General features: G+C 37.8%; 1 protein-coding gene across 2 annotated transcripts in view; it reads left to right on the top strand.

The window, feature by feature from the left end:
* The window catches only part of FBXO42 (F-box protein 42), a 75,117-nt gene that overhangs the window by 38,232 nt on the left and 17,740 nt on the right, over positions 1-19,145 (top strand). For both annotated transcript variants that reach the window (XM_016128284.2, XM_016128286.2), the window contains exons 3-4: positions 656-772; positions 8,471-8,605. In XM_016128284.2, coding sequence (XP_015983770.2) covers positions 656-772; positions 8,471-8,605 — 252 coding nt within the window. The remainder of the gene's footprint in view (positions 1-655; positions 773-8,470; positions 8,606-19,145) is intronic.

The raw sequence follows: 19,145 nt of genomic DNA, 5'->3' as shown, positions 1-19,145 counted from the left end.
ACCTACACTGACATATCATTATCACCCAAAATCCCTAGTTTACATTAGGATTCATACATGGTGTATGTTCTGTAGGTTTGGACAAATATATGACGTGTGCATCATTATAGTAAAACTGTCACTTTTAAAAAGCTGTTTTTAGTTATAAATAACAACTTAGTTATAAGTAATAATCATAATCCACTGTAAACTAATTATCTTCTTGTTTAAGATAGAAAATGCTTCATTGCCATGGTCTGAATATAGATCTTTACTGAACACCTGTTAAATTCCAGAAACTCTTTTACCATATTCTTTCTCACAAAGCTAAATTGTCCCAGCCCTTTTTGCTTTGGAATAAATAATACCAGTTATTTTGATGTGTCGCATCATGATATGACAGAAAGGGGAGCAGAATTTTAGTGTGAGCTAATTTTGTAAACTTGAGCGAGTTATTTAATCTTCCTCAACCTGGTAAATGGAAGAATTGGCTCTTCCAAGTTTGAAAGTCTATAATTCTATTTTTTTTCTTTGAAAAAAATCAAAGAAGTTTGGACTTTCTCAAAGAAACTTATGACTTATAAAAGTGATAAAATATTTAAGTAGATAACAGTTTTAAAAATTGGATTTACAAGCCAAGTGTCCAGGCTGAGGCATTTGTTGTTTTTGTCTTCAGGTGTAGCCCACCAGTGTTATCACGGCTTCATAAAGGCTGTCCAGGAAGGAAACATTCAGTGGGAGAGTCGGACTTACCCTTATCCTGGAACCCCGATCACTCAGCGGTTCTCACACAGTAAGTGTTTACTGTGAAAGCAGATCCCGCCCTGCCTGCGTTTCTAAAAACTACTTTGGATGCATGTATTTTGTCTGACTTTTTAATAATGAGAATGTAAAATGAGATTTATATTAATTTTACAGTCAGATTTTGTGAAGAGCATGAGTCTAATAAATACATTTTAGGCACTTTGGTATAATTTTATATTCTGTTTTTCATTGAATTTTTCTAGTAGCTCTACTCCAAAGAAGTCAAGGTATTATGCTTAGACTTTTAAAAAACATCTGACATCGTGTAAGAAGAAAACGAAGGAAAGGCATACATGAAGCCATTTCTGAGATCCTGCTTAGGGAGTAACTAGCATTTAGCACTAAGTCTTGCAATAACTCTTTATTTTAACATAGGATACGTTCAGCAAACAAAATTTGCCTGGGGTCACACAAAATTTTTTAATGTAAAGGTTATTGATTATAAAATACAAATTTAAATAGTAAAATTATAAATAAAATGTCCTGGCAAATAGATGTAACTTTGAGTTTTTAAATTATTCTAGAATTAACTCTCCAATCTAATTAATTTTTGTAGACTCATTTTATTTTATTAGTTATTCATATCTCTCAATCAAAGTGAGATTGAGATATAGTATATCATAGGCCAGTAGAGGTGTGTTTATAAATGGTTCTGCTTAAAGGAAACTCATTGAAGGGAGAAGGATACCTCTTAGAAAGTTCTCATAGTTACTGCTTTAGTTAAATTAATTCCCTGTTCAAAAACCTTCAGTGCCTGTCCATTGCCTACAGGATAGAAGTTAAACTTAGTCTTTTATTTAAAACCCTCCTTAATTTGACCTATGTCTAAATTTACCACTTATCTCCCAACTTTTCCCAGGAGCTCTTCTCTTTCAAGCTATCGCTTTGCCATATTTGTTTCTTCCTCCCCAGAGTATGCTCATCCACTTAGCAGAAACCTGCCTCTCCTTGAAGACTCAGGTGAAGTTCTGGCTCCTTCATGAAACCTTTTCTCAACTCTCTAGCCCACAGAAAAAAAAATTCCTGTTCTGAGCTTATTGTCTGAAATATTAATTTGGCACTTAAGTCACAGTGTCTTTCATTGTTAGCTTATATGTGTCTTTTTTTTTTTTTTAAGTATATTTTGAACTTTTGCAGAGAAGGAGAGTGTATTGGTTATTCATGTTGCATAAAAAGTACTCTAAAACTTAGCAGTTTGAAATAACATTTATTATCTCACAGTTCCTGAGGGTCGGGAAATTTTGAGTGGCTTAGCTAGGAGATTCTGGGTCAGCATCTCTTACGAGGTTGCAGTCAGTCTTACAGCTAGGGCTGTAGTCACCTGAAGGCTTGATGAGGGCCTGCGGGATCTGCTTCCAGGCTCACGCAAGTAGCCGTGGACAGGAGTTCTTTGCTAACATGGACTTCATAGAGCTGTTTGCGACTTGGCAGCTGATTTCCTGCAGAATGAATGATCTGAGAGACAGAGGCAGACAATAAGACCGAAGCCATGGTGTCTTTTACAGCCTAATCTCTGAGGTGAATACCATCTTTTATGATGTATTCTATTGGTCACGCAAGATTGACCAAAGGTGTAAATACCAGAAAGTGAAGATCATTGGAGAGGCCATCTTGGAGGCTGGGTACCCCAGATCATATGTTAGTTATACTTTGTACCCCCGGAGACAGTTCAGTAAATAATTATAACTCATCATTACCTTTGAATTACCTCTACATAGATCAGAGGAATAGGCCAAACTACTGCTGTTTTTAGTTCTCTCAAGGAGCTATTTTTACTTGTGCTATTGTAAACTCCTAAGAGCAGTGGATCTCAAAGTGTCATTCCTGGACCTCTGGAGAGGAGGGCATCTGTGAAGTCAGAACTGACTTTGTTTTAACCTGTCCACACTGCAACGAAGAACACAGTGACCACTAGAGTCATCGAGGGCCCCGCCTTGATTCATGCACAGGCTGCAGCACGTTAACCCAGCATTGCTTCCGTACTTAGTGCAAATGTCAGCAAAGAAAAGGGCAGTTTACTACTGCTTCTTTCCCTCCATTTCCTCCTCCTCCTGATTATAATTAAAATTGTTTAGAAAGGGTCTCAAACGCTTTAGGAGTCCACAGACCACACTAATTGCTGCAATAGACTGTAAAATGAATCCTTACTGAGAATATTTAATGAAATTGCAAGAGTATCCATGTTAGGTCCAGTATTTATTATTGAGAAAGGGTTAACTTCAGTCACCTACAGGTAATTGGAATAAGAAGTAGGCAAGGTTTCTAAAGTCTGGACTTTTTTTTAGATGGTTTTTTGAAAAAATGGTTTTAGAATTCTAAGTGAGGGAAATTGAATGAATCTGAGTAGAAGAAATGCCAGTATAGGAACTATTCAGAGATGAATAATTAGCATAGCAACAGTTCAGTTTTCTGATGAAAGAGGAAAAATATATTTTTCAGTTAACTAGCTTTTGAAGAGTATCAGCACAAAATAGAGGCAGTTGTTTGAAGGGGAAGTGGAAAGGAATAGCGCAGTAAGTTCCACAGAAATTCAAAGATTGACGAGTTGTGATACTTGTTTTTACTTACTTTTTTTTCATATTTTCACTTGAAATCCAAGAAAGGTACCATAGATTTTTTAAAAGAGATGTCTCTGTGTCTTAGTGTCTCTGAAGTTTCTTTGCATTTGTCTCTACATGCTAACTAGCAAACTGAAGAGAACTGTGACGGGGAAATAGCAGTTTTCAAGTAGGATGAAAAGAAGGAATTCCTTTAATTTCTTTCCTTAGCTTCTACCTCTTCAAACTCTGTATTTCTCCCTTGAGCTCAATTTTATTTCGTATTCCTAACTCATATTGTGAACTCAAGATTCACATTTCCAGTTTTTTGCTCATAGTGTGTAGAGGTACACAGACGTTTCACATTTCGTCAACTAAACGTGGAATTCAGTAGTACCCTTCCCCAAATTTTCTCCCTAACTTAATGTCATTATCATTCAATTATATAAGCTTGAAATCTTGGATTCATTCTCAATTCTTCTCCTTTCCTCACCAACAAAAAATCAAATTCTGTTGATTCTGTTCTGTCCTTGCAATCTCTCTCATATACTTATCCCTTACTCATATGCATGAGCTAATCATTCCATCTTTCCTGATTCTTGCCTAAATATTCTTCTTGCCTTTCTTCTCTCTTCATTTGAACCTGGACTAGACACTGTTCTTAATCATCTCCAAAATTGGAACAGTGCTAGTTCCTAGAGCACTTGGAAATATGTAAGGTCATTGTTTAATGTCTTGACTGGAAAGCACTACAGGCATTTAGTAGGCAAGGAGCAGAGATGCTAAATATCCTGCAGTGGACGATTCTGCACACAAAGAATTGGCCTGCCCAAAATGACAGGCGCTCCTGGTGGAAACACTGCAAATCTGAAACGTAAAACCAGCCTATCATTCCTCTGCCAAAGAGCCTCAGCCTTTCTGTACTATAGGTAGAAGTTTCCACACCACCTGGCTTTTGAGGCCGCAGTTTGCCTTTTTAGCCTGAATCCTTGCTGCATCCTTCCAGTCGGGCTTCACTCACACGAGACTCCCTGTAATGTCATAAATTTCCCTGCTTCATGGCTTTGCTTGGATGCCCTGGTTTCAGTCTTCATTTCCCTTCTGTTCCTAAACTTGTTTGTCCCTCATTGAGTTTACTGAAAATATCCTGTCCTCTAAAACCCATCTCAGAGACAAAGCTAAAAGCCACTTTCTTCACAAACTACTTTCAAATTCCCCAACCATGGAGATTAAGTTATTTTCTTTCTCTGCTTATGCTTCCCTAATACACATTCTTGCCTTCCTCTTATTGTTTATTATCATCTGTCTCTTACCATAACTTTCTGTTTAAGAGGGGCTGCATGCAAAAGAAGAACTTCAGACTTGGGAAGGAAGTTCCTTGGCTCCTCTAACCCACAATTTCCTCATCTGTAAAATGTGTGTGACAAATTCCATTGATACCACAGGGTTGCTAGGAAATTTAATTGAGGAAACGTTTGTAAAAATATGTTTTAAAATGCAGAATGGTAGGATGATGAAGACACTCCTCCACAAGATTGTCGTGTACTTGAGGACAGGCAAGTTCCATGTCTTGACAGCTTTGCACCTTTCACAACACCTGGTTCATAGTGGATAATGTATTAAAGCCTATGGAATTAAATGTAGCAAAGATCGGAGCAGTACAACTTCTTTCCTATGTAAAAGTCTGGGTCAGAAAAAGACAGGAGAAGTAAAATGAAGCTAGTCCAATCATGCAAGCCTTGATTAATGTAGAATGTCCTTTTCAGATTGATGTAGGGGTCTACTGAGTCTTCAGCGTCATGCTTTGAAAAATGTTTTAGTGTTTAGGCTCCAATATGGCCAGGTCATTCCATGCACATGATAATCATGTTCCTGCAATAGCCAGCAGGCCCAGGCTGGATAACCAACCTTGCTTGTTCCATAGTTTTGTAATTACAGGCCTTATCAAATATGTCCTGGCTTGTAGATGTGAGACACATGACAGCATAGTCTCTGTAAGTATGGGATAAATGCCTCAGGAACTTTCCCTGGAGACAAGTGGGCAAACAAAAGAGAATTTAACATCTGAAAGTGCAAAAGTTGGAGTTCAGTGGACATTTATTGAGTGACTGCCAGGCACCATGGAAAATATGAAACAACTGGAAGACCTTGCACTTTAGAAGACTGTAACATAGTAGAGAAGTATGCAGAATGCCGAAGCACTGTTTCCTTGCTGTGTGTGTAATTGTGAATATTTGACTTGTCTTTGAATAGGAGTTATTAGATATTAACTTGAGGTATGTGTCTTGCAATAATTGTTCATGGAGTGATCGAACTCATTCCCAAAAATCAAAGATATTGAGCAATTGGAATAAACATACTTAGTGTTTGTTATTTCTTAGCAGAGTATTCATACTGTACTGTGAACTGAAACTGGTATAGCACATTCCAATGGTCTAGATATTCTGAAAGGAAAACATTCTGTTTGGGTGGAGAACTTCGGGAAAAGGGAAATGACTACTTGAGCACTGGTGTTTGCTTAAATTCTTCATTTTTTCTCAAAGGCCCATTGAACTTGTCCGGTTTACCCACCCCCACCCGGACCAACATGTAGGTGTTTTAAATAAAAATAGACAATAAACAAAGTTCAGTAGGATGCCTTAAATATTTGAGTGTATTATGTGATGGCCATTTTCTCATTCTATTATATCTGAGTTCTAAACATAGCTGCCTAAATTGACTCCCTTCCTCTCCAAACTTGGTTGATAATTGACTGCTGGACATTGAAAATACAATGTGTGAAACTTGTCATTTCAGTCATATTATCTTTGCATAGTTTGGGCTGTGCCTTCCTCTTCCAGAAACCTTTGTTTGCTCAAAGAGAAGCAGGAAAATGCCGATTGCCTTATTTTAGTATAGGATTAAAATACATGTGGTAAGAACCTCATGGGGCCCAGCTGCTGCCTGGGTTTTCAATCCAAATAGAGAAGAAGAATGTTTGCTACCTCTTTGATAAATAAAGGCACTGTGCTCTTGCTGCATGAAGGAAGCAGCTGCCAAGAGTTGATCTTTGGGGAATGGTGAGACATAAGTGAGCCCTTGACTCTTTTAGTTATGAAATCATGGATTTGTCTTATTAAACATTGTGATAATGGACACAAATTAAGATTTCAGAAGCCATAGAACATTGCTAATTTCTTTTCTGAAGGTATGAATTATCAACAGGAAAGAATGTTCTTTTATGCCTGGCACCAGTTAGTTCAGTTCAAAGTTGTCCCATTTGTTGGATTAGTTCAAGAAAGATATGAGAAGACCAAAATAACTGAAGCTCAGCTCCTTTAGTGGAGATTAAAATGTAGCTCCAGTAATTATCCTTTTTGTTTGTCTAATATCAATTTGATCCTTGTTTATAGTTTTTAACAGATCTGAAACATGAACAATGGAATTTCATAGGATTTTACTTTTTAATAGACTTTCCTGTTGGGATGTGGATCAAAAAACTGATTTAGATATAGATTAGAAGTTATTTTCAAATGCAGAGATAGTCAGTGGAAAGTGTAAGATTATTTAAATCTTTATGTATCATTGTAATATATTTGAGTCCTGGGAATATATTAACAATTTTGCAGATGTGAGCTTATTGATGATTAGATGGTATTTCATTTCTTCACATCTCTAGTCTCTTTCATTTTTAATTTGAAAAGTCTGCAGCTCCACTGTTGCACAATGCCAGAGGTCCGATGACTTGGATTTACTCCTTCCACTGACTGAGATTGCTGGGTATAAATGACTGAACACACTGCTTTTCTTAACTTTTAAGTCATACAGTTTTCCAACATGGCCTTCCTAGTGTAGAGATTCCTCAAAGAGCCTATTGAGTGTTAAGGGGAGAAAAAGGAAGGTTATTCCCAGAGCTCGTGTATAGCACAGAGGTAATAAATAGCAGTGGAATTTTTCTTTTTCTGAACTTAAGTGATGTCAGAGTTCAGAAGGGATCCTAAAAACAGTGATGTGCTAAACTGAACTAGACCTACAAATAAGTTGGATGATCACTGAAACCCTGCACTAGTGGACTGAACCTCTGAATTTCTTTTCTCTTTCCCCTTCTTTTTATATGACCTTTAACTGTTTGAACCCAGTTTCACATGAACATTGAGAGATCTTTTTCCCAAGGGTATGCATGAAGTGAATGGAAAGGGAAGTTTTACTTGGATTTTTTTTCTGAGGTCCAGGATGGTAAATGCAGGACTGTAAGGAGCGTGGATATTTTTCAAAGGAGAGAAACTAAATTAGCTTTCAGAGAGAGAAGCAAAATGGAAGAGCTTAATTCTCTCCTCTAGACTGACTCTGCTTTTTCTGGTTTTCAGAGAACAACTTCCATTATAGTCATTGCCCCTTTTCTTCATAATAGTGCCCATCGATGAGGTATATATAATCATCTAATTTAAAAAGCTCTTCTCAGAGACCTTGGTGCTTTTGAAATGTTAACTGACTGCACTGGTTTTCTATTCGGCACCAACCAGCCTGCCTTGGTGGCTTTTGGATACACTTAGCAGCTTAATGACTTTCGTGCTTTTTTTCTGATACTTTGGGACCATACTGCTTCTGAGATCCCTGAGCTACATTGGTCTTTATATGTGGTTATTTCCGGCATTGATTAAAATTGTTTTCTTTCATTTTTTTCATATAAAGATTTGTTTATTGGTTTGTGCTTCAGGTTTCATTTGAAAACAAAAAATGGTAAGAGGGGGACTGAAGTAGAGAAATGGGAGGGCCAAGTACATCTGTTAGCACTGACTATCCTTTCCTAGCCCTAGAAGATAATTATGCAGATTTAGATCAATCATGCAGCTGTGCTGAAATTTCACTCATGGAGCACCCTTAATCTGAATTTTTCTGTGCACTCACTAGAATTATACTATCTTATTTAATGACATCCTTGTCACTTTGCTTAGTGTGCTCAAAAATAACATTTCCCTTGCTTTTCTCTGGGCCTTATTTTAAAGGTTAATGTGATACCGACCAACCTGAACACAAGAGGCTGGTTAGAGAAAGTTGGTACCTTTTAATAGTGTTGTGAAATATGTGAAATAATTGATCTTTGAAAGATAGAGACTATAGTTAGAGGGGCTTCAAAGTTCAACATCAGTTATTTGTTATTTTCTTTCTAGGTGCATGCTATTATGATGCTAATCAGTCTATGTATGTGTTTGGAGGCTGTACCCAAAGCAGCTGCAATGCTGCCTTCAATGACCTCTGGAGACTTGACCTGAATAGCAAAGAGTGGATCCGACCTTTGGCTTCAGGTAAGAGATAAAGAAGGCTCATCTTTGCCTTCTTACCAGGTAACTCCCATCGTGTGAAAACTATCTAATCCTTTTTGGTGTTGTTCTCAAGGACAGGTTCTTGGGGCCCCGGGTTCTTTGTCATATGCTGTGTTAGTGCTAAGTAAGAGTAGTATGCTCGTTTAAGGTCTTCGAATTTTTTTTTTTTTAAATCATACTTTATCATTAGTGTTGGTGCCCTGCCAAAATTGCTACACAACTGTGTGAATTCATTTGCGTAGTTTTCTCAAGTACTGATACAGGTATGATATGCTCTTTGGTATGAAGTTGAAGTAAGAGCAGAAACAGAGTCGTGAGAACTGCAGTTGACTGACAGAAGCTATTGTCCCAGGGCTAAGATCTCTGAACATGGTTTGTTGTTGCCAGCTCAGATATTTGGGGAGTGTATGGAACATGCCTCTGCTAGTTACTGAGGAGTGTGAGAAGATTCCACAGTAGGTGCATTCCCACTATGCCAAAATTATGGCAGAAAGAAACAGTTTTCTCCTTTTTGACCTAATCGTTCTTGGGGGTGGGAATACAATTGTTTTTGCACTCATGAAGCAGGACAGTTTGAAAAGGCACAGTTAGACGATTTGAGGGGCTGACGTGATGGAGAAATAGAGTCCACTGAGTGTAAAGTATTCTGCTAGATTTGTTGGCCAGCTTTTCCCAAACATTCTTCATTTGGCTTTTCAAAGTTGGAATTCACTCTAGGACTAAGACTCAACTTTTCCTTGTGCAGATTTCCTACTTATTTAGGTCTTGATTTACTACTTTGATTACTAAATGGGAGGCAATATGTTGTATTAGAAAGGGCACTAGGCTGAGAGTAAGGAGACATGAGTTTTATTTCCTGTCATAATCACTAGTTCTCCATGAAACTGAACAAATCACTGAATCTCCCACAGAGACTAGATGGTTCTAGATGATTCTGTTTTTAAATGGGTTGGGAAGGCTAGTTGATCTTAGTTCTATAATGACTGCTATGAATGTCTAGGCCAGGGACTTGAAACCTTTTTATGAGAAGCTACATTTTGCTTCCCCAAACCTGTAAAAGCTCCTGTTCCTTCTCCTTTGCAGTAGGCAAATAGAGGAAGGAGAAGCTTACTGATAGTGGATACTTGCAGGCGAGACTGGGTTTTGTACGAATGAAGCTCTTTATTAAAATTATTGGAAAGACGAACCAGTGTTAATCTTGCCCATTGCCTCATATTGCATGTAGTACTATATCGATTAATATTTGGAATCACAGATTCTGAAAGTTAGAGTCTTTTCAGCTTATGCAGCTTATCACTTCCGTATTTGTCCAGGCCCCATTTCAGAGCAGCTTTGATTGTTTCAGTCACAAAATACTAATACTGCCTTTCTCCATTTTGTAAACCAGATTTTATGCCTTTTGATAATTTGGCCTGGGTTTTTCTCTTCCTTGTAGAAATCGATCTCTGGACTTTGGGACTTTCATAGCCTGTTGCTAACTAATTTGCTTATTTTTCTTTATTTGTCTGTATAAGATGGACATTTTTTTTTTTTTAACCACTAAATTTAAAGACTGTGTTTTGAAATTTCCAAGGCATAACTGACTTGGTAATTCAGATTCATAGAATCTGAATTTTTAAAAATACAATGATAGGCTATTTCCTTTTATTAAAAGACATGTGAGCTTCTTTGTGAATGTTTAATTTTCCAACAAAGTATCTCAGAGAATCTAGTTGCTGCATCACTCTAATCTACAATTGGAGTCTAGTTTTAGAGGGGAAAAAACTGAGCTTTTTAAAATGTCTACTTAAAAAAAATAATAAAAACAAGCAAACAAACAATAGTTTAATAAAGAGCCCTATGAGATTCCCATTTAGGCAGAAATCCCATGAGAAGATTGCCTGAGGAAATCTTTCTGTATGCTGTCATGAGTCCGAACCAAAATTACTTCCTAACTGAAACTTCAGTGAGTCTTTCTGAACAAAGCACAGTTGTTGACCTGTCTTGGTGTACCTGAGTCACCCATTTTGGTGCACGGAGGTGGATAGGTTGGGGATGGCTGAGGGGGCATGCACCCCACCACCCTTTGGTGCCAAGTGTGAAGTCTTTTTCTAGTGTTTGAGTATTTGCAATTTATGAGTATTTAAAGCAATAGCTTTAACAGTGCTTGGTCTTCAAAAGTGTAGCTGTCAGGAGAAGAGCATCAGCGACCAGTGGAGCAGGTCGGGTGAGCGGCAGAGTCTGCAGAGGGCATGCTACTGCGTCAGTTGTCTTTTCTCTTGGTTGTTTGGTTACGTTTGGATGAGACTGGAGCGTTCTCATTTTGATTGGTGTCTTAGCTCAAACTGCCATAACAAAATACTGTAGACTGGTTCACTTAAACAACAGAAATTTTTATCTCCATTCTGGAGGCTAGGAGTCTTGAGATCAAGGGCTGGTGAGAGCCCTCTCTCTGACTTTCAGACAGCTACCTTCTTGCTCTGTCCTGCCACGGCAGAGAGAGAGTTCTGATATTTCTTCTTTTTATAAGAACACTAATCCCATAATAAGGGTCCTACCTTTATGACTTTATCTAAACCTAATTATCTCTCAGAAGTCCCATCTCCAAATGCTATCACATTAGGGTTAGGGTTTCAGCATATGAATTTGGGAGGGGTATAATTCAGTCCATAGCAGTTGGAATTAATGTGATTTGCCAGCGAAAACTTGTCTTTAGTTCCTTTTGAAATTATAAAAGTGCTCATCTGGAGAGAGCCATGGTGGTGGTGAGTGTTGGAATGACGGCTCTTACAGCCGAGAGAGACCTATAGCTAGTACTTCTCAGACATTTCCAGTGAAGCATCTCCTCCCTTTTACACTCGCTATTGTGGTCTCCACCCTCATGGAGCTTATAGTGTAACTGGGAAGCAACAGAAAACAAGTAAGCAAATTATTAGACATTATGAAGGAAACAAACAAGTAATGAGATACAAATAAGAGAGGGGAGAGCTCCTTCCAACAGGAGGCAACATTTCTTTTACTGAGACCTGAAGGATGAAGGATGAAGGGAAGTGAGAGCAGCATGTGCAGAGACCCTGGGGCAGTAAAAAAATAGGATGCGTTGAAGGACCCAAAATCAGACCTTTGCGAACTTAGCATAATGAACAATAAGTAGATTGGCGCAGATGGAGTTGAGATGTAGACTAAGTTCTGTGAGATTTTGAAACTTTGAGCAGAGGAGTATTATGACCCAATTTGCATTTTAAGGAGCGCTTTTGCTGCTATTTAGGAAGTAGATTGAAGAAGGCGAGAAACTAAAGCAGAGAGAACAGATAGGAGACTATCAAAATAGTACAGGTGAGAGACTGTGATGGCTCGGACTAGAGACCTAGTAGTGGCGATAAAGAGAAGCCGATGAATTTGAGCTGAATTCTTATGTTAAAAATTGATGGAACTTCTTGATGAATGATTGATTGGATATGGGAGGGTGAGAGGGTCAAACAAGGCTGACTTACATTTCAGGTTTGTGCAGCTAGATAGATGGTGGGGCCATTTGCTGAACTGGTGAATAAATATTTGGAAGTTTAGTTTTTGATCTCTTTAAACATTTAAGTGATGGTATCAAGTAATTAGTTGTTATGAAAGATTGGCATTTTAAAACAGAGGGCTTGATTTCCCATAAGTGACAGCGTAGTCCTTTGTTCATTTAACTGTTCTCTCATCCTTCACTCGTTAATGTTGCAAATATGTATGGATTGCCTATTCTGCCTGGTATTGGTTTAGATGCTGGGGATACATGATTTAACAGACAAAAATCCCACTTCTAATAGAGTTTAAATTCAGATGAAGGGGGACATATTTAAAATGACAAATACATAACATAGCGTGTTAGAAGATGAGTAATGCTATTGAAGCAAAACGATAGCATGGTAAGGGGGAATCAGGATGGGGGGATCCTAACTCTGATGACCAGGGTAGACCTCATGGAGAAGGTGACATTAGAACATAGACTTGATTTGTACAAGAAGTGAACCATGTGAATATCTAAGGAAAGAACGTTTCAAACAGAATGACCCGTGTGAAGGGCCAGAGGCGGGCGTGTGCTTGGGACAACCAGGGGATAAGGAGGGATCCAGTGTGACTGGCACCGAGTAAACAAAGGAGAGTGTCCTAGGAGAAAAGGTTGGACAAATAATGGAGGAGAGGGTGTCGTGCATGTAAGTCTTGCTGGCCATTGTGAAGACTTTGTCATAGTCTTCGAGCAGATTGGCTGGTTGCTTAGGTTTCTGAGAGGACAATTATGGAAATGAGGAGACCAGTTAAAATGTGATAGCAATAATATAGGTGAGAAATGATGGTGACTTGGACTAGGGTGTTAGCAGAAAGATAAAAACTGTTTGGATTGGATAGAGCCAATGAGATTTGCCCAAAGTTTGGATGTAGAGTGAGAAAGAGAGGAATCAAGGGTAACTTTAAGGATTTTTAGCCTAGGCATATGAATGAATGAAGTTGGCATTAACCAAAATGGGTAAGACTGTGGGCGGTCAAAGTTGGCGAAGTACAGGAGACGTGAGAAATTCAGTTTGACACATGCTAAGTTTGAAATATTCATTAGACATCCAGGTGGAGATGTGTGTGTCTGAAGTTCAGGGGAGACATGCATGCTGGAGATATTTTCTAGATAATCATTAGCTCTAGATGTATTTAAAGCTGTGAGACTTGATAAGGTTACCACAGGAATGAGTGAAGAAGAGGAGGCTTAGTCGGGAGATTCAGGCATTGGGAGATCAGGATGGAAGGGAAATAGCAAAAGTTTAGAAAAGAAGCACTAGAGAGGTGGGAAAAAGCCAGAAGAATGTGGCATCTTAGAAGCCACCACATTTGAAAGTGTTTCCTGGAGAAGAAGAAATAATCAACCATGTGATATGCAGCTAAGAGGACAAGTCATATGAGGACTGAGAATTGACCTCGAATGTAATAAAGAGAGTATTTTTGATGAGTGGTAAGGACGAAAGCCTATTCAGAACGGTTTTAGGAAACTGGTAAGAGAGGAGTTGAAAATAGTAGTATAATTTTTTGAAAAGTTTTGCTATAAAGGAAAGCTGAAAAATGAGGTGTTAAGAGGAGATGAATATAAGATTGAGAAGTTGTTTTTTATTTTAAGATGGCAGATTTTTAGACATATTTATATGCTGATGGGAGTGATCTTCTCCAGGGAGGAACTGATATGGATTGAGAGGAAGACTTGTTAGAGCAGTGTTCTCAAGTAGTGAGAAAGACAGAATCTACTATCCAAGTGGAGGGTTTGACTGGGGATAGGAACATTGACCCTTTATCCAAAGGAGCAAGAAGAAATATCTGATTACAGATGCTGGTGAATGGCTAGATGTGGGAACTGGTGGAAGTTCTCTGCTGATTGCTTTATAACTCAGAAAAGAATAATCGAGGATGGAATAGAACAGAAGCCATTGGAAATCCTGGCCAGTGATTATGAATGTACAATTGTGTACATTGTAGCCTTCGCTAGCTGGTTCTAGGAAGTTGAATGTTTCTCCTGGTATTATACTAAGGTAACACCCTTAATTCTTTAATCAGGTTCATTTGCTGTGGTCAATTCCCAAAGCAAATGAGTGCTCCTTGGGACAGGTACTTAAAAAGACAAACGTTTAAACCAGTTTCTAAAATGCCCTTTATTCAAAGAGAGACTAATTTTGGCATCTGGTTAATATATAATGTTATCATAAGTCACAGCCTTTTTGGTTACTTTAAATCAAGTTAAACTTTTTCAAGTAAAAGTTTTTATACTTAAATGTGGAGTACTCTGCTTTTTAAAAATTCTTAAATATTAGCATATGCCCAGTTAGAAAAGGGGAACAAATATCAGTTTTAAAACTTTCTACAGTTAGAAGAGTCTGTTGATATTGGGAGAGTCTATAAATGTTAAGGAAAGAGTTAAAGCTCAGCCTGTTATCTCTGTTAACTAGTCCTGGAGCAGTTGATTTTCCCACCATATTCTCCCCCATAGAATTTTTTTCCCAAGGATTTTTTTTTCCTTTCCAGTGTCTTCTCTTTCATTCATAGTTCCAAGTGATGGCTTGTAGTTCAGGCTTTGTTTTAGGAAAAAATGCAATCAAGGACAGTAATATACAAACTAGATGCCTGTCCCAACCTTGGCCTTGTCACTCCTGAGCTATTTGCCTCTGAACCCAAACACTTCTGTATTGTCTGGGCCTCAATTTCCTTCTCTGTAACAAGAAGAAGAGAGAAGACTACTCTTCTAAAAACCACATAGTAGGTCACTTTTATTCAAATCACCTGGGAAATTCACTTAAAATACAGATTCCTTGGCCTCATAGCAGACTCATTCACCTAATCTCAAGGGATTGGGGATAGATTAGTGGATCTACATTAAAAAAAGAGAGTGAGAAAATGTCCCAATTAGTTCTAAATCTAGCTAAATTTGGAAATCCTAGATCCCTACAAAATCTTCTTGCTTTCTTATTATGTAATCTGTGACCTCACTCTTATCGCAGTCTGTTAGGTGGTTGTGTAATGTGTCAAATTGTTAAGGAAGAAGGATGGTTTGCTCTATGAAATCTTAGCTGTTTCATTGTAGAAATAGTTGCTACCTCTTACCCTAGTTGGTCAAGAATGGCCTCCCGTCAGAAGAAATACTATGAAGAGGGTTTTGGAAGTGAGCTGTTGGTTGCCCCAGAGTCTGCATACATGCTATCTAATCTTCAGACCAAGCCAGTGAGGTTGGCACTGCTTTATACCCATTTTACAGATGAGCAAACTAAAGGTCAGCAAATCACCTAGTAATTTACCTAAGATCACACAGCCAGTAAGTGATGGAGCAAGATTCTGTCTCTAAAGTGTGTATTTTTTCTACCGTGCTATGCTGTGAGTAGTTTGGTTTTTTCTTTATTTCATATTATCAATTTTTAAAACTTTTTAAATAAACTTTTTAATTTTAGAATAGGACAGAGTTCCTATATACCCCACATCCACATTTTCCTATTGTTAATTTAACATTTAGTCATAATAATACATTTGTGACAGTTAACCAACATTGATATACATTTAGGCTTCACATCTTCTTAGTTTCCTCTCAACTGTAACAGTTACTCAGAGTTCCTTATTTGATGATCTGGACAGTTTTAAGGCGTTCTGTCAGGTATTTTGTGGACTGTCATTCAATTTGGGTTTTTCTGATGTTTTTCTTATGGTCAGACTGGAGTTATGGGTTTCGGGGAGCAAGACCACAGAGGTAAAATGCCCTCCTTATTACATCTTGAGAAGGGTACATACTGTCAGTATGATTTATCACTTTATGTTAACTTTGATCACATGGTTGAGATAGTGTTTATTCGATTTCTCCAAATTACTCTTTTCCTTTCGTTAAAAATTCTAGAGTATTTTTTCTTTTCCTGTGATTCACTTTATTTGTAGTTGCCCTCGGTCCTTGACAGTCCATTGAATTTTCGAGAAATAACTGAGCTGTCTGGCTACTAATGACTATAATCAGAATCAGGAAAGGATAATGAGCAGAGGGTATGTTATTTGAAGCAACCTTTCATAGCTTAGCAAACTTTAAAAGATAATAATAACTTGCCTTTTTAAATTGTTCAGTGAAGAGCAGGAAGGATGCTGAAGACAACATATCTCTTTTATTGTGACCTAACAAGATCTTTCTAGCTATCCAGAGTCAGAAGCTCTATTGGAAATAATTGTGCTTCTTTAAACCATTCCGTAAAAGAATAATCACATCTAAAATCACTGAGTAATCATGCAGAAAAGCTAGTTTACTTATGGAGTTAGGGGCAGGAAAAAGAAACAGTATTGGTCATATCAGATGTCCGTAGGAAGGCCAAGATATCTTTAGCAGCTGGAAAATGCTAGAACTTTCCAGAAATACCTGCCCAGCGCATCATTGTTTCTCATACTATGTAAATAATACCTTAAAAATGATACTCATAGGGCTCTTGGATCCATTGTTGACCCTTTCTGTTCTGTGTCTATCGAAAAAGCTTAGTCTTAGGTTCTTTGCTGCCCTTCCTCGAGCCTGTGGTAATGTTGCCAGGAAGTGTCAAAACAAATCAGGGAGTCTGGAACCAATACCCGGCACCAGGTATAACCAAAACAGCTGACAGGTGTCTGTTCTGGAAAAGATCACCCAGTTCTTCCCTTGGCTTAGGTCCCTGGTGTCAATGCTGACACTGAAATAGCTGGATGTGGAATTTTTAGCATTATGTATTTATATACTTATAATCATTGGATTCTATTTTGCATTTAAGCACTTTATATATTTTTAAAAAAAAACTTACAATTATATGTAAATATGTTCTGAGAATGCCAGGTCTGTGGAGATGTGAGAGAAGTAGATGCTCATCAACTGGTCAGTATTGGACCATGTGACAAGAGGCTGTGCTTCCCTTTCAGATACATCGTAAACTTCTATTCTCTCTTATAAACAGATTATTGATCTCACTGTTTTAATATTTTCTTTGTATATGAGAAAACTCAACTAATTGTACCTATGGATCTTTTCTTGATTACCAAATGTATTGGTTACCAAAATGTATTAAAATCTCTCCTTAGCTTTTTCTTTTCCGTGTTGAAAACCTTGTATCCTTTAACTTTTATTCTCTTGGTCCAACTTTTCTGTCTTTTCTGAAAACCCTCTAAGCCTTTTCATATTTTAGATAGAAATCCAGAGTGTCACTGAGAATAAGCAGTGACTTTCCTTAGAATCCTGAGCTTTCATTTCTACACATTGTGACCCTTTCTGCCTACCATCTCGACAAGCAATGTTTGATTGCTCTTGGGTTCCCTGTGCAGTAAACCCCTCAGACCGTTTAGTTTTTCTGTTTATTCTCAGGTATCTACACAGACAACAACAGTACTTTGTGTTTGATGACCACTGTAAACTTCATTTTGTCTGACGCCCTGTCTCTGTGTATCTCCAGTTCTTTCTAGATATATTAACTTTATTTTATGTCCTGGATAAAATTGTAGGCGTCTAATCCTATATGGGGGAATAGAAAAGATATTATCCTTGAGTCATATCTAACTTCTCCTTCCCTATGAATGACCCTGTTGGTTCCAAAGACACTCAGCAATGTCATGTACCCACTCATGCTTAGTGCACATCAATTGGCTGTTTATTCTCTGTATACTCAGGATAAGGGTAGTTTCTCAGGTTTTCCAGCTCTTGTGACTTCAAGGGAATTTTGTAAAGAATCTACAAGGTGCTCTTCCTAGATGGCTCAGAGTTGTGTGGTCATTTATTAACTTGAAAATATCAACTTGAATTCTGGGAGACTACTTGATCTCTTTCAAAGCTCAAAAGATACCTCTCATCTCTCCTTTAGGAGATGAACTCTTGAACTATGCTTTAATCGATTCTGCTTTTCAAACAAGTAGTGCCCTTGATAATCTCTTTTCCATTGATCTCTCTGGAAGTGATTATAGGCTATGAATTTTATATTTGATTTGTTGGCTTTTATAATGTGTTCTTTTTTGCCTTCTCTCCCACTTTAGTAAGCTTTCTGAAATCTCATGGGCCAATCTTAAATGTCTTTGCTATTTGATTTATGTGCATGAGCTACAGGGTGGTTGCATTTTATGTGAGTAATATGTTCTTGAAGATCGCACAGAATGAATTTTAGTTCTGACAGTGGGTGGCTGATGTTTCTGTTTCCTGGTAAGAATAGTAGGTGATGCCATGTGACAGCAGTGTAAACAGGTTTACAGTTCACTCTACAGCGTTGGCACTGGCCATTCTTTTTTCTTACCAACACTTTATTAAGATGTAGTTTACGTATAGTAAAATGAACACATCTTAGGTGCATAACTCAAAGACTTTTTTATATATGTATACAGCCATGTGATCATCACCTAGATCAAGATACAAAATACTTCTATCACCTTAGGAAGTTCCCCTTTCCTGTTAATACCGCACCCCACAGAGGTAGCCACTATTCTGACTTCTAACAGATTTTTTTTTGAGGTTCATCTTGTTTTTTTTTTGAGATCGGTTGCATCTGTCAGTAGTTTATTCCTTTTCATTGCTGTGAGTGTTCCATAATGTGAATATTCTATTTTTTCAACCCGTTTTCTTACTGATGGATACTTGAGTTCTTTCCACTTTGAATATAGGTGTAATCAATATTCTTATATAAGTTTGTTTGTGGACATATACACTCATTTCTTACTTAAGACCTATTTGTCAACTTTAAGAAATATTTTAGACATGATAAGTATCCCAGAGACTTCTCTATTCACTTGGTCCCACTCTAAGTAGGAAGATCTGACGATGTAACAGTATTATAGAAGTTTGGGGAGGAAAGACCACTTGGCTAATAATTAAATGTACTACTCATTATTAGGGACTCATGACCTAAAGAAATGGGAGGAATGTGTTGTGGGAGGGAGGGAGGCTACTTGGTAATATTAAGAGCAAAGCTTTTGTGCCAGGCAGGCATAGATTTGCATCCAGATCTCTGTTGCTTAGTACCTGGGTGACTTTAGGCTATTTAACATCTCATTTACATCACCTTTA

Source organism: Rousettus aegyptiacus, unplaced genomic scaffold (genome assembly GCF_014176215.1).
Source record: "Rousettus aegyptiacus isolate mRouAeg1 unplaced genomic scaffold, mRouAeg1.p scaffold_m13_p_1, whole genome shotgun sequence".
NCBI classification, from domain to species: Eukaryota; Metazoa; Chordata; class Mammalia; order Chiroptera; family Pteropodidae; genus Rousettus; species Rousettus aegyptiacus.
Note: the sequence above shows the minus strand (reverse complement) of the source record. Positions and strands in the feature narration are given on the sequence as shown.